This window comes from Hippocampus bargibanti, linkage group LG10 (genome assembly GCF_051943395.1).
Source record: "Hippocampus bargibanti isolate YZ-2025 linkage group LG10, ASM5194339v1, whole genome shotgun sequence".
NCBI lineage: Eukaryota > Metazoa > Chordata > Actinopteri > Syngnathiformes > Syngnathidae > Hippocampus > Hippocampus bargibanti.
Window position 1 is genome coordinate 22,172,651 of NC_142743.1, and position 14,954 is coordinate 22,187,604.

General features: G+C 40.8%; 2 protein-coding genes across 4 annotated transcripts; both read left to right on the forward strand.

The window, feature by feature from the left end:
• Positions 1-2,879: 2,879 nt before the first annotated feature.
• Positions 2,880-6,011, forward strand: enam (enamelin). Of its 2 annotated transcripts, none has more exons than XM_089005784.1 (7): positions 2,880-3,001; positions 3,066-3,126; positions 3,214-3,237; positions 3,395-3,457; positions 3,535-3,606; positions 4,672-4,770; positions 5,001-6,011. In XM_089005784.1, the coding sequence occupies exons 2-7, from the start codon at positions 3,073-3,075 to the stop codon at positions 5,211-5,213; spliced, it is 525 nt and encodes a 174-aa protein (XP_088861910.1). In that variant the 5' UTR covers positions 2,880-3,001; positions 3,066-3,072; the 3' UTR covers positions 5,214-6,011. The 2 variants fall into 2 exon arrangements, with proteins under 2 accessions (XP_088861910.1, XP_088861908.1); XM_089005782.1 differs by having other exon boundaries at positions 2,885-3,001; positions 3,392-3,457.
• Positions 6,012-7,671: 1,660 nt separating this feature from the next.
• On the forward strand, positions 7,672-14,485 carry cnga1a (cyclic nucleotide gated channel subunit alpha 1a). Of its 2 annotated transcripts, none has more exons than XM_089005779.1 (9): positions 7,672-7,877; positions 7,971-8,046; positions 8,587-8,660; positions 8,755-8,817; positions 9,696-9,755; positions 9,863-9,967; positions 10,641-10,747; positions 11,376-11,986; positions 12,081-14,485. In XM_089005779.1, coding segments are annotated over exons 3-9 (1,875 nt in total). In that variant the 5' UTR covers positions 7,672-7,877; positions 7,971-8,046; positions 8,587-8,658; the 3' UTR covers positions 13,008-14,485. The 2 variants fall into 2 exon arrangements, with proteins under 2 accessions (XP_088861905.1, XP_088861906.1); XM_089005780.1 differs by having other exon boundaries at positions 7,749-7,821.
• The last annotated feature ends 469 nt before the right edge of the window (positions 14,486-14,954 follow it).

A 14,954-nucleotide genomic window follows, 5' to 3' on the forward strand; every position in this document is an offset into this window, starting at 1 on the left:
TTTCTATCCATTTTCTCACTTTTCACTTTTGAGTTTTTTTCACTCATTTTTTTAATTTTTGTTTCAAGCTCTGTCATCTGCCTTTCCTGTGTCATGTGCTCACACTCACCCCTCCCCCAGCTCACTGCTGTGTGTATCCTGCTGCGTGTGTCCCCTCCCTCCTCGACCACTGATCTTGACCAATCACGTGCGGCTTTAACCGAAGACTGGGGGCGGGGAATAGAGGAAAAAAAAGTCGGCTGCCATTTTCAACTCTTTTTTTTTAGGAGCACCAAGAACCGGCTCGTTCGCGAACGACACATGACTCATTGTGGCGCTCCGTATGTTTCCTGAAAAATATGCCAAGATTATATTTTCGCCAATTTAACGTTAGTAAAGTGAAAAGTTAATTAGCTAAAGCGTTAAATCTGGAGGCAACATGAGAATATGAATGCACTTTACTTACAGCTGGAATTTTTCAGTGATAACTAACCGCCTACTCTGTTATGTTTGCTTGGATGTATAGCAAATGTCAGAGTGGATTACATACCACCTACTTTTTATTTTGACTTACAGAAGAAACATTACTCTTAATCCATCACATTGGGTGACATTCAGCTGGCCACTTTGTTTTCTTCTGCAGGTCGCCGGCGCAAGTGAACATTTGGTGGCAAAAAGGGTAGAATTTAGAGTAGCTTAAATTGGAGGCACAGGTGGTATAAAGCAATTCTGGCGGATATGAGCAAGATGCAGGCAGGGAGATTTTCAGCTCCGTGGACGTGATGGCGGCGCAATTATGGGTGGGTGTGAGTAAAGCTGTTCACACACAAACACAGGTGTTTGAAGGCTGCGACCAAGTGTCCACGCCAACGTTACATCATCCACAATGGGCGCTCTTACGGTTCCTTTGGTGGAACGGCATTTCTTTCCTGCACTGAATTTAATGGGAATGAAGGGAGCCGCTTCGAATAGATGGCAAAGAAATCATCAAGTGTTACCTTGCATATATGTATAGTGTACAACGTTGTGCAAAATAATAGCTTTTCAGCAAGTTAAATCTGGAGGCTTCATGAGGATATGAACGTATTGGATTTATTCGAGTATAACGCGCACACGTGTATCACGCGCACCCCTAATTTTCAATTAAAAATCAGTATTTTGTGTCACTTTTTCTCGCCTCGGGAACAGTATATTAATTAAAATATGAAGAACACTGAATCGAAACTCTGGATATTAGTAATTGTGCAAAACAGCAATGCTGAACTCACGTTTCAGTGTGGGCGAGGCGAGGAAAGGAAATGAAGCGTAGCTAAAGAAATGGTAATCAACAATTAAAAAAAAAGGAATGTGCGTGATCCACTCCTGTACGACTGAGAGACGTAGCGCACAACGTTGCAAACACCACTTTATATCATTTCCGTTGATCAGAATAGCAAAAGAAAGAAAACCATCAGTTCGACGGAGCTCGGCACTCGATTTGTGTCCGCATGAAAATGACCAATCTAAAATACACAATACTACTATACACAATACTAATAAAAAAACAGTTATAAATAGAAACAAGAGAAAGAGCGACACACAAAATGCGATTCTAAATAGGTGGGTTTTGAGATGGGATTTGAAGAATATAGCTATATTTTACGTTTTAAGACTCGCGCTGAATATTCCGGAAGTCTTGTTTTTTGAGTTGGTGACGAGTCGTCACATTACGTCACTGAAGGAACACCCCGACCGTAAAAAGGACACATTGTAGCAGTCCTTCCATCACGTCAATGCATTTTGCTGTACTTGTTTGGTCTGAAAACTTCGTGTTGCACCAAAAAGAGGCAGAAGAGGGTGACAAAGCTCCGTGTAAGGAATTAATCAGCCTGTGGAAACGGGCTGATTAATTCCTTACACGGAGCTTTGTCGCCATTTTCTGCCTCTTTTGGAGCTACATTCCCCCCCCCCCCCATTGCCTCAAAATGGCACACAATAAATTCTTTAATCGATTGCAAACATGTATGCTTTCCTCTTCAGAACTATTTGAATCATATTCATAACTGGATGAGTAAAAAGAAAGCATAACCTCCGAATCTGAAGCCGTTGTTTTGATTCTCCAGCAAGGCAAGACGTCTTGGGGTGACACCACGAACAAGGGGGCGGGACCCCCTGAAACGGGTCACTTCCTGGTTCATTTTTGTGCAGATTTTGGACACTTTAAGTCATTTTTCTTGGTGTTTTTCATTTGACTAAAAATATCATCCTGCGTATTTTGGGTATTTTCAGATGCTATAAAACGTTTTTCTGATGTCAGTTAGGAATCAAAAAAGTGATGTCGGTTGTCCTTTAAATGTATAAAGCCTCCTAGTACAGTCCCCATGGAAAAGAACGGCTGCCACTTGTTGCCACTCAGGACGACTTGAAAAAGCACTTCAATTTCGGGGCATTTTGGTAGGTCGACCTGCCATTTAACATAATGACACCCACTGACGCCATGGAACCATGGAATGCAAACTGCAAATCCAAAAAAACAGACACCAAGAAAGGCAAGAAGATGGTTTCAATGTGATTCTCCCTCCGGGGGACAAACATGTCACAACATGACCTCTCGCATTTTTAAGGGCACAGGCGCCTTACTCTCAAGTCACAACTGTCTTTTGACTTTGTCCAATCATGTCCTGCAATGTGTTTGTCACACTCTGCCACTCACTAGTGCAATAAATCAATCAAAACATCTTCTCTTACCCATTGGCCTCAATTGATTTAATCATTGTGCATCTGTAATTATTATGTCAGTTAGAAAGACGCGCACGCAAGTGCTCCTTACACAGCATGTAATTAAAGATAAGAAGCGCCTTGACCCCATCCACCTTTGTGAAGCATATTTATCCCTTCAAACACATTCTTCTTTGCGCTTGGTGGGATTTGATTGGCTGTGGGAGCACGCTCAGGTACAGTATATAAATGTGAAGAAAAAAAAAGCAAGAAGTAGGTACTTTCCACGCTCTCAACGACACATCATTTCCACACTACAATAAAGGTGAGACTTTAAATGTGTGACTTTTCAAGGAAGCAGAACCAATTGAATGACATTTCTTATCTAGAGTCCAAATGGAGCGAGCGCTCGTGACCATGTGCCTGTTTGTCATATGCTCAACTGCTCCCGTAAGTCTGTCCTCAGTTTTGAAAGATTCCAAATCGAATGACGTGTTCACGACGATGTTAACTTCATTTATCGCTCTCTCGCTGTAGGTTCGGGAGAGTCAAAGCAAGGAGGTAAGTTGGTCTCACCGCTGTGCTTTCGCTCCATATGATATGTCCTATTTATGATGTTAGGCTAGCGACATTACTAGATAATGGGAGTTTGAGACGGTAGTCGTAATCGCCTTTATTGCGTTTGCGAGTATGAAGGTGTCTGGTATTTCTCCAGCAGATCGCGGCGCACGCGAGCGAGGCTCTCAGGTTGATGGAGATGTACAGGTTATACCAGCAACAGGTTTGTAATTGATCATTTCATTTGGATCCAGAAGAAAATCGAAATCTGTAAATCCAATGTGTCATTTTCTTTTTTAGGGGATGGTGGCAAACCCTTTCCTTCCTGCGTCGCAAGCATCCGGAGCAGAAACTGCAGTTCAAGCTCCTCCAGTAAGATTCCAAACAATTTCAAAAGTAGAATAAAGGCAACAAAAGTAATTTTGTTTACGGAGGTATGCTTCACTTTGAATTCAAAAGGCTTCATAATTTCTAACTTTTTGGCATCTTATTTATTTCTTGGCTTTGATCGCCGTAGTCTGCTTTTTTGAACTGTTAAAGGAAATGAGCTATTCTTTCGGGAGGAATTGCATAATAATACAAACAATTTATTATTTCTGAAGATTTGTATTCATTCAAATATTGTAAGTGATTTTCGATTCACTTCTTAACTCATTCACTGCCAGACGGTGTGCAAAAATGTGCCTACTTCGGTGCCAGGGTTTTTGTCATTGTCACTTGAATTCCAGTGACATTTTGTAGCTCTTTTCGTGTGTTCATGTTTTATTGTAGTTAGCGAATACCATCCTATTAAATAAAGATGAGATACCATAAACGACAGCTGATATACATGTTTTTTTTTCTCTTTTCTATCGGTTATATCAGAGCACAGGTGTCAAATCAACAAAATATCATTTAGCCTCTGAGTCAACATTTGAACGAATTTCGACTTACCACCATTTCGACTTACGACCATTTGACTTATGACTGTTTGGTAAGTCGGATGTTACCTGTAATTATCTATTAGCTATATGGCTATCTAGCTGGCTAGCTTTCAAGCTAGTTATCTATTAGCTATCTAGCTGTCTAACTATCTATTAGCTATCTGACTGGTTGGCTAGCTATCAACCTAGCTCGCCATTAGCTATCTAGCTGGCTATCTATCTATTAGCTATCTATTAGCTAGCTAGCACGCTTTCTATCTATTTGAGTGATTGATGAGTGAACGATGGCGCGTATGGCTGCCGCTGCTTACCCACCGTAAAAAAACTTGCCCTGTGACTGTAAAGTGACCTTGAGAGTTTTGAAAGATGCTTATAAATGAAATGTATTATTATTATTATTATTATTATTATTATTATTGTGTCGAGGCTCAGCCTACTGAGTCAGTGCCCAGGTAAGTGTGTTTAATGCAAGCTTTTCCTAATTACAAACACCCCTGTTTCTTTCTTTTTAAAGCAGGTGGATGCTGCACCGGCTCAGGCAACCGCTGTTGATCTTCCTCCTCCTCCTGCTGTTACTCAGCTGGTTGGAGATGCATCAGAGGAGGAGGAGGAGGTGAAAACTTTGACATTTAGCTGAGTATCAATTGATCACCACTGTGTGCACTCCCTCTTATTGGCGCAAATGATCAAGCTTTCAATATCTTGGCATGCAGAAAAACGTCTTTAAAATGACATTTTAGATTCAGATAATCTGTTGAGAAAAAAAGGGTATTTAAAAACAAAGCAAGGGATCAATTCACACACAAAGCAAATCAATACTGTTGTGATTTCTATGGAACACAGAATGTCATTCCTGCCTCAAAAGCTGCCGCTCCTGTTGCCCCTCTGAACTCTGACGAAGCGGAAGAGGCAGAGGAAGCGGAAGAGGCTGAGAAGGTGACTACGGTCGAAGTAGAAGCGCTTGCAGCGGGACCTGCAGCAGCCCCCGCAGCACCTGTTGATGTGCCATCAGTTGTTGATGCGGCAGCTGCGGAAGCTCCCGCTACATCCCCCTGAAACTGCTTAAACGGCAGTCGGGGAAGTCGGCCCAGAATCTGACGCTCCACCACCAGCATAGGCCGACGTTGCCGGAATATGATTGTGTCCTGCATATTTCTAGTAGCTAAAAATGTCACCGTGTTGGTCCAGGTGTAAAAGGTGCAGTCGAATGTACCGTATTTATTCGAGTATAACGCGCACACGTGTATAACGCGCTGCCCTAATTTTCAATGTAAAATCGGTATAAAATGTTGTTACTTTTTCTCAGCTCAGACCAAGCATTGGGATAAAAATAATTTATTGACAATGTAAACACTGAATCGAAACTCAGGATATTGGTAATTGTGCAAAACAACAATGCTTAACTCGCGTTTCAGTGTGGGCGAGGCAAGGAAAGGAAATGAAGCGTAGCTAAAGAAATGGTAATCAACAATCCAAAATAAAGGAATGCGCCTGATTCGGGTCTTTCCGAGAATCAAAACTGAAGGGCCTATGGAGAATAGCCATGGAAACGCCGCCCCCTCCTGGAAGGAATAAAGCAATAAATGTATATGAGAATTTTTTTTTCCCAGGCCTCGTTTATAACGCGCACCCAAACTTTGAGTTCTTTTTTAGGTAGAAAATTTTGCGCGTTATACTCGAATATATCCGGTATACACAGTAAAACGAAGAATACGCTTTGCTGAGTGCATATTGACATTGTACAACAGTCGCAATACTGCTTATGCAAAACAAACACGATTTTGTAGCTCTTTTCGTGTGTTCATGTTTTATTGTAGTTCATCCTATTAAATAAAGATGAGATACCATAAACGACAGCTGACATACATGTTTTTTTTTTCTTTTTTCTATCGGTTATATCAGAGCACAGGTGTCAAATCAACAAAATATCGAGATTGTGTTGTAGTTGTAGTAAAAATTGGCTTTCTCATACTTGACTGCAAAGAAATAAAAGGCCATTGTATTGTCCCCAGAGCTTCAAGATATCAGTCAAAACCATTCAGCAAATCGTTTTAGCGCAAACAACTTGTTCTGCTGCGCAAACATCGTTGTCAGAAATTTCTATAATTTATATTTTGAAGTTTGTCACTTACAGTTTTAGCTCCTCAGTATATAAATTGCGTTTTTTTTTTTTTACAGTTGTCATGTAAACAGATGTGATTACATTTGTGACAAATTGAGAAGCAGCATCTGGTATGAAATCCAAAGCACTGGGCAGGCAAGATTTTGATTCGACACCGATCGAGTGGGGAGGAGTGCCTGGGGTGTAACATTTCGCACCCTGTGTGCACTGCCTTTCCCTTTTTTTTCCTTACACCAGTGGGTCTCAATTACTTTCTGTCAGCCTCTCCTCCCAGAAACAAGAAAACAAAGATGAGAAAATAACGTGAAAAAAAAAACATTTAGTGCATCGATTTTCCTAAAATAAAATGCTAATAAAATTAATGACAGCGCCACTGCCACCTACTGTCGTGGATGTGCAGTTACACTTTGTTTTAGTACAGAAGTGAAAGGAATATTTCCATAAAATATTGCCATAAAACCAACAGCCCAGCAGCTATTAACTTACCATACGGCCATTCAGTTTGAAGATTTACAAGGCTAGAAAAGCAAAGAAGTTGGCAATTTTTTTGTAGACATTAGTGGTTAACTCATTCACTGCCATTGACGAATTCATTCGGGAATTGAAAATATGACGTAGAGTGCCATTCCCGAATTAGTTTGTTTTTTGTTTTTTCTTGCTTCGGTGCCGATAAAACACTGCGCCAGATCTCTGGCAATGTTTTCCCCTTCCGCAAGAGGGCATCATTTCCCTTTTTTTCCATGTTAGCGCTTTGTTCCAGCTTCAGCTGTTGTTAAAGCGTGATATAAACCGATATGTATGTATTGCATTGTATTTTTCACAGCCGCCATCTTTTTTTGATGAAAGAAGAGAGTCGAATGTTTCTTATGCTGCATTGAATGTTTATGTAGTCCGAAAACTCAATATTCTGTGGGAACTGGAATTCAAGTGACAATGACAAAAACCCTAGCACTGGAGTGGACACATTTGTTGCACATTTTTTCTGGCAGTGAATGAGTTAAAAAGTAGGAGGACAACATGTCCTAGCGCAGCCAACAGGGAGAGCCACTGAGCCAACCTTCGTTGCCCCAAAAAGGAAGATAAAAAAGGAGATAAAAAAAAGCCACCGCATCGCTCAGCCCTGCCAGGGCTTCAGAGACCACTTCTGTCACTATTCTTTAATGAAGAGACATGGGACGGTCGACCTGATGTGAATCCTCCACTAGTCCACATGTAATCGGATCAGAATTGGATATGGCTGAGATTGCTGACAGAGCACGAGTGTGTGTGTGTGCGTGTGTGTGTGTGTGTGTGTGTGTGTGTGTGTGTGTGTGTGTGTGCTTGTGTAACAACAACAGCGTTCTAATGTTTCATCGCTAAACACACACACACACACACACACACACACACACACACACACACACACACGCACACGCACACGCGCGCACACACACACACACACACACACACACGAAGAATAAGAGAAGCTTCATTACTAAATGGGTGTCAGTACTTTGGTCGTCCACTTTGTGAAGGTATCAATCACTACCTGGCAGCGACAAGGTATACATTGCATCCTCTCCTTTCAGCCACCTCTAATCCTCCTAATCTGTATCGGGGTCAGTAGATCTCTGTTACATTATTAATTTAGCCCCAATACTTTATCTCATGTGGTCAGTGTTGCCTCTAAGTATTTTTTTTGGTCCAAATAGCTTCTGAAGAACATGCCGCTACACACGTCAGCGCTTTTTGCTGACAAGAAAATTGACTTGTTAGCTGGAGACCAAGGTAGGTTAAAAATAACAATACCACCCTCCCCTTCAAAGACCGATCTCTGTTCATTTTGTTTTTACCATGTCGGCTGATGGGAAAGATATTCCCATCATATTTTGCTTTACTTCATCTCAAGTGAACAGTTGTAGGCTATTTTCCCTTTCAAAATATCAATGGACACTAATGTGATTCTTTGGCCTAATTATATAATTCAAAGGTATTTTTTTTCAAGGACTAAAAACATGGAACAAACTTCATGGTGCATTGTTGGATGTTTTTTTCCAGATTGTTTTATTCATTTACCGAGACTTTATGAAGCTACTGGTAATGAGCTCAATTGAGAACTGATTATAAGGAGAGTCAAATGATTGTGGAAGCCAGGCTCTTTTGTACATGATCTGGTGACTGCAAATAACTACTGGTGGGACTAATTATCCCTTTATGCTTGAATACAGTATTATTAGAAAGAAATGAAAAAATTCCATTTTAGTTATTGTTGTGAATCTTACAATATCAATGTGTGCTTGATGTATTTCTTGATTGCTAATTCTGCAGATTTGCTGATATGACTTCATCCACCGCCACTTGACTCAGGACAAGAAGTTGTACCAAAACAAGCGGGTCAAAATGTGAGTGAACTTTTAAATACATAATAAGCCAGATGGTATTTTTGAATTGTTATGAGTGCATTTACTGACCTACTACAAACTATATTTCCTGCAGGATTGCACCTCAGCCAGTCCCTAATCGCCTGATCAATACAAACAACAGCAATAATAATGATGAGTACGTATAATTCTTTATCATTACGATATACAATTGGACAAGACCTTGATTTTCTATTGAGAGACTCACTATTGAGAGATGGTGGAAAAGTGTGAATACATTTAAAGGACAACCGACGTCACTTTTTTGCTTCTTGACATCAGAAAAACGTTTTATAGCATCTAAAATACCCAAAACACACAGTATGATATTTTTATTCAAATGCAAAACACCAATAAAAATGACTTAATGTGTCCAAAATCTGCAAAAAAATTGAGCTGCGAATTGGGCATTTTCAGAAAGTCCGTGATGTCACGCCAAGACGTCTTGCATTGCTGGAGAATCAAAACATCCAGTTATGAATATGATTCAAATAGTTCTGAAGAAGAAAGCATACGTGTTTGCAATCGATTAAAGAATTTATTCCGTGTCATTTTGAGGAATCAGGGGTGGGAAATGTCGCACCCAAGGGAGGCAGAAAATGGCGACAAAGCCGAGTACGGAATTCGTCAGCCCATTTCCACAGGCTGATAAATTCCTTCCATGGAGCTTGGTCACCCTCTTCTGGCGGCTTTTTGGTGCAGCACGAGGTTTTCAGACCAAACAAGTACAGCAAAATACATTGACGTGATGGAAGGACTGCTACAATGTGTCTTTTTTTTTTCGGTCAGGGGCGTTCCTTCAGTGACGTCACGTACGGACTCGTCACCAACTCAAAAAAAAGACTTCCGGAATATTCAGCGCGAGTCTTAAAACGTAAAATATAGCTATATGCTCAGTAGAAGTCATTTGAAGCCATTTTAAAAATTATGGACACAACTTGTCCGGAGACGTCGGTTGTCCTTTAATAGAAGAAACAATTCACTGCTGACAGTGTCAACTTGTCTTCTAATGTGCAGAAAAAAGGAAAATCAAGAACAAGGAGGAAATGAAAAGGAAAAAGACACAGATGTCAATAAGTAAGTGAATTCACCAGAACTGGCGTAATGGACAACGAATGAGGACTGAAAGTGAATTAATTGAATTATCATCCTGTTCTGTTTCTGTTTGCTTTTTTTTAATACAGGCCCAAGGATATATTTGCCATTAACCCTGCAGGAAATCTTTATTACAACTGGCTTTTCATCGTTACATTGCCAGTCATGTACAACTGGACCATGATTATCGCTAGGTGACTACTTATCCAACATATCAGAATCAGAATCATCTTTATTGCCAAGTATGTAGAACACACAAGGAATTTGTTTCCGGTAGAACACACTGCACTAGTATCATCATCAAAAAATTGCAAAGAGGCACTACACGGTTCTATTTAGGTTACTGTTTACAGAGTTAAAAGCTTGGGGGAATAAACTGTTTAAATGTCTGCTGGATTTGGTGCGCATGGATCGGTAGTGCCTATTATATTTATTGGCATGGTCTTTTAGTACCATTTTTTGAAAATGTCATTTGGTTATGTGATGAAAAAAGGTCATTTGGCATTAGGAATATATTATTTTACATTTGATTGAATACAAAATGTCATTGTTTGAAAGTTGTTTTTTTTTCTTTTGTATTTTATTTATTTATTTATTTATTTTTGCACTGTTTTTAAAGCTAAATGGCATTTAGCTTTAGGATGATTATGCATTGTTGAATTGTTTTAGTCCTATAGGGAAACATATATAAAAAGGGCATATCGAAAGTTAAGTAGGCTTCCAAAATTAATTGTGTTCTACCTTCTTTTCTACGACTGCATTAGAGTGATGTGTATGTTCAGACAAGAGCTGGTCATGGCCTATTAGCTTTTTTACAAATTGCACACCAATCTGTCGTTATTAGTAATCTGTTTTTCCCGCAAGCAGGGCTTGCTTTGAGGAGCTACAGCACAACTACATCCTTTACTGGGTTTTATTAGACTACACCTCAGACCTCATCTATCTGGCTGATATGTTCGTCAGGACAAGAACAGGTGAAAAAAAAAAAAGATATGATCTACAATCGGTGATGTTTTAAAGGGGAATTGATATGGGAAGATAACTTGACAAATGTGTATATGTAGTATACAATGTAGTAAACTAGTGTAAACACTGCATTCTGATTAATATTGCATTGCATCTGGGATGCGAGTGAAGGAGCAAAAAAACATCTGTTTTTTTTTTTTGTCGGCTGAGGGGTATGGCCATTTTGCCACTTTTTGTTGACTGAAAAAAAAAGTGAAAATGTGATCCCACATTTGCTCTTGTCTCAGGTCCCGACCAATCACACTTCATCATTTTTCTGAAGCTGAGGTATGATTGGTTGTTACCTGACTTCTAAGCAACTGTCAAATCTTTTTTACTCTTTGACACCAAGCGGCAAAGCAAAAATGGCTGGATTTTGCTGCTCTGATGATATTTCACAGACACACAATTAATCAGGGTGCTGTGTGGGCCTCCACATAACATATTGTTATACAGAATTTTCTTAGGTTGAGTTCCCTTTTAATCCAATGTCAAACATTTCTGTGATATTTTAAACTTGCATATCTTCTTTATCTGCTCTTTACTCAAATCTCCCAAGTATTAACATCTTCTCGCTTTGACTTTGGACGTTTGAAGGTTACCTTGAGCAAGGCTTGATGGTCAAAGATGAAAAGCTACTCCGCGATCGCTACATCAAAAGCTTCCAGTTCCAACTGGATGTTGTCTCCATGTTGCCCACTGATGTCCTATATCTCTTTCTGGGTCTGGATTACCCAGAAATTCGAGTTAACAAGCTTCTCAGGATTGGTCGCATGATGGAGTTCTTCACAAGGACGGAGACCAAAACCAACTACCCCAACATCTTCCGCATTGCAAACTTGATCATGTACATCCTCATCATTATCCACTGGAACGCCTGCTTCTATTTCTCATTCTCCAAGTCGATTGGCTTTGGGTCAGACGAATGGGTTTACCCAGCCGTCGATGATCCGGATGAGCCCGCTTTTGGCCAGCCCATGCGGAAGTATGCCTTCAGCCTCTACTGGTCCACATTAACCCTGACCACAATTGGAGAAACGCCACCACCGGTCCTCGATTCTGAATTTATCTTCCATGTGGTTGACTTCTTAGTTGGGGTTCTAATCTTTGCCACGATTGTGGGAAATATTGCTACCATGATCTCCAACATGAATGCTGCCCAAGCCCAGTTTCAAGCTCGGATTGACAACATTAAACAGTACATGCAGGTAGAAAATCGACTGTTTTTTGAGGACTGCAAGATTGAGTGCGCCGCACCTTTGTTTGATTGTTTTTGATTGCATGAATCTCTGTCAATTGCAGGTTCGGAAGGTCAGCAAGGAGTTGGAATTGCGTGTCATTAAATGGTTTGGCTATCTGTGGGACAACGGCAAGGCACAGGATGAACGTGAGGTGTTGCGGTATCTTCCAGATAAATTGAAGGCAGAGATCGCCATCCAAGTTCACATGGAGACACTCAAGAAGGTTCGCATTTTTGCAGACTGTGAGGCAGGCTTGCTGATCGAACTGGTGCTTAAGCTCCGGCCTCAGGTGTTCAGCCCCGGAGATTACATCTGCAAGAAGGGCGATATTGGTCGTGAGATGTATATCATCAAAGATGGAAAACTGGCCGTGGTGGCAGATGATGGCGTTACTCAGTTTGTGGTGCTGGGAAGCGGAAGTTATTTCGGTGAGATCAGTATCCTGAATATCAAGGGCAGCAAAGCGGGCAACAGGCGGACAGCCAACATCCGCAGCATCGGATATTCAGACCTCTTCTGCCTGTCCAAGGATGACCTCATGGAGTCGCTCTTGGAGTACCCGGATGCTAAAGGCATGCTGGAGGAGAAGGGCCGACAGATCCTGTTGAAAGATGGCCTGATTGATTTGGACCCAGCTAACATCAAGCCGGAGGCCAAGGACCTGGAAGACAAAGTCACCAATTTGTACAGCACGATGGATTTGATGCAGATCAAACTGAAGAAGATTCTGGAGAAATACAACAAAACCGATAAAACTTTGTGGCATCGCATTAATGACCTGGAGCGCCTGACGGGGGAGGAAATCGAGGAGGAGGAGGATGTGAAAAAAGAGGAGGTTCAAGTGGGAGAGAAGAAAACTGAAGATATGGGTGGGTTGCATGAATTAGGAGAAGAGAAACGGGAAGATGTGAGAGAAGAGCAAAAGAAGCCTGAATCAAAGGATGCGGAAGAAAAAGGCACAGGTGTAAAAAAAGACGACAAAAAATAACTGAGTACACAAATCATTCCTCTCTGTGGATACAACTTTCAACACAATCATATTTCGTGTAATCCAACCCAACTGACCGAAAATAGCTGAACACGCCGACGTAACTATGGAAACTATATACCGTGCAGTCAAAAGCCGATGGATAAAGACTGTATTGTCATGAGAGCTGCACTATATTTTGTGTGATGCTCCAGCTATTGCTATTTGTGCGGTACTATTTTTTTTTTTGTACATGTCATTTAATCACTAAAATGGTACCGTTTTGTATAAAACACATGTGTCAAAGTCAAGGCCCGGGGGCCAAATGTAGCCTGCCACGTCATTTTATGCGGCCCGCGAAAGCAAATTAAACTTGTAAAATTCCATGATGCTTGATAAAGTCTGAACCAAAATTTCAAATTGTCCCATGGTAGGAGCTCTCTACTTGACCAATCACGTGGCTTTAACCAAAGACGCCATTTTGTTTTTTGGAGAACGGCCTCACTCTCTCTCTGTCTGTAACCCCATCCCCCACTGCTGCGTTCTTGACCAATCACGTGGCTTTAACGGAAGACTGGGGGAGGGGAATAGATTACAAAAACCATTTTCTTGGTAGGAGAACGGGCTCGTTCGTGAACGACACATCACTCATTGTGGCAGCTCCGTGTGTATCCTGAAAAATAGTTTGTATGCCAAGGTAAAATTTTCATAAATGTAACGTTCGTAACCGAAAAGTTCGTAAGCCAAGGGGTTCGTAAACTGAGGTTTCACTCTACTTTGTTTTATCTTTTGACACCCCCCCCCCACACCAACCCTTTTGATTTCGCTTTTGTCAATTGCAAATTTCACCATTGTGGGACCATTAAAGGCTTTCTGATTTTGATTCTGATTAATTTTTGGGCAACAACGAACATATGATGCGAACACAATAACAAAAAGAGGCTCAAAAATCCCAAAGAAAAAAATGGTCTTGTCAGCAAACAAATGTTCTTGATGGGCACTCTGAAAAGTTCAGTTTCCTCTGTTATTTGTTGACTAAAACACAAAAACACACTTGGTGGTTTATAAGATTCACAAGTCACCGTTGGTTGCAAGCCTTTAAGACAAATGGCGGCACAGCTGAAACTCCAGCTGAAATAATTGAGGTTGAAAACAGAGGGAGCCAAACATTTTTCATGCAAATCTATCCAAAATTGGTCATTTCAAAAACATTCTGTTACCATGGCAGTTTGACGTGAGCAAGAGCAGGTAACAGCATGTCGTATCAAAGACGTGGTTGACATCACATTCACAACGGTAGTTTATATTTAATACTAGAAAAAAAAACATGGCATACCGCTGAGCAAACTCAAGTACAAGCAACAATTTGCAGAAGAGATACTTGCGCTATTGCTTGGCCAACGCGGCTTTTTCGAAGAGGGGCTTCATCTGCCTGAAGCAAAAAAGTAATGACATGCATGGCAGTTCAATTATGATGTGGTCACCCAATTGTCCCCCCCCCCCCCCCCCCTTATTCGTGGTGGTGAACATACATGTGTATAAAAAAAGGACTGAGCTTTACATTGTATACAGCCTTTCCAGTGACCCAAGCTCATTAATCATTGTGTAATATATAAAAAACACACACACACAAAACACAGACACACAAAACACACACATGCACACACATGGCACATTTACATGGCAGCTATTTATGACTACAGTTTGGTTCTTCTTTTGGTAGCCTTGTAAGTGAATGCTGAGCGTGTGGCTGCCACTGCTCAATCGCAGAAAAACTTATCCTGTGACTGTAACGTGACCTTTACAGTTTTGAAAGGCGCTTATAAATGAAATGTATTATTATTAAAATTCTTATTATTATCATTTGCTAGCTATTTGCTATTTATCAGCTCTGGCCGGCTAGCTATCTATCTATTCACTATCTAGCTTGCTGGCTATCTAGCTGGGTAACTGTTGGCTAGCTAGCTA

Coding starts and splice junctions, on each gene's coding strand:
- enam (XM_089005782.1), top strand. CDS start 3,073: ATGGAGCGAGCGCTCGTGACCATGTGCCTGTTTGTCATATGCTCAACT. Junction 3,458..3,534: donor ACAGGTTATACCAGCAACAG/GTTTGTAATTGA, acceptor TTTCTTTTTTAG/GGGATGGTGGCAAACCCTTT. Junction 4,771..5,000: donor CATCAGAGGAGGAGGAGGAG/GTGAAAACTTTG, acceptor TATGGAACACAG/AATGTCATTCCTGCCTCAAA.
- cnga1a (XM_089005779.1), top strand. Junction 8,818..9,695: donor AACAGCAATAATAATGATGA/GTACGTATAATT, acceptor TCTAATGTGCAG/AAAAAAGGAAAATCAAGAAC. Junction 9,968..10,640: donor TGGACCATGATTATCGCTAG/GTGACTACTTAT, acceptor TCCCGCAAGCAG/GGCTTGCTTTGAGGAGCTAC.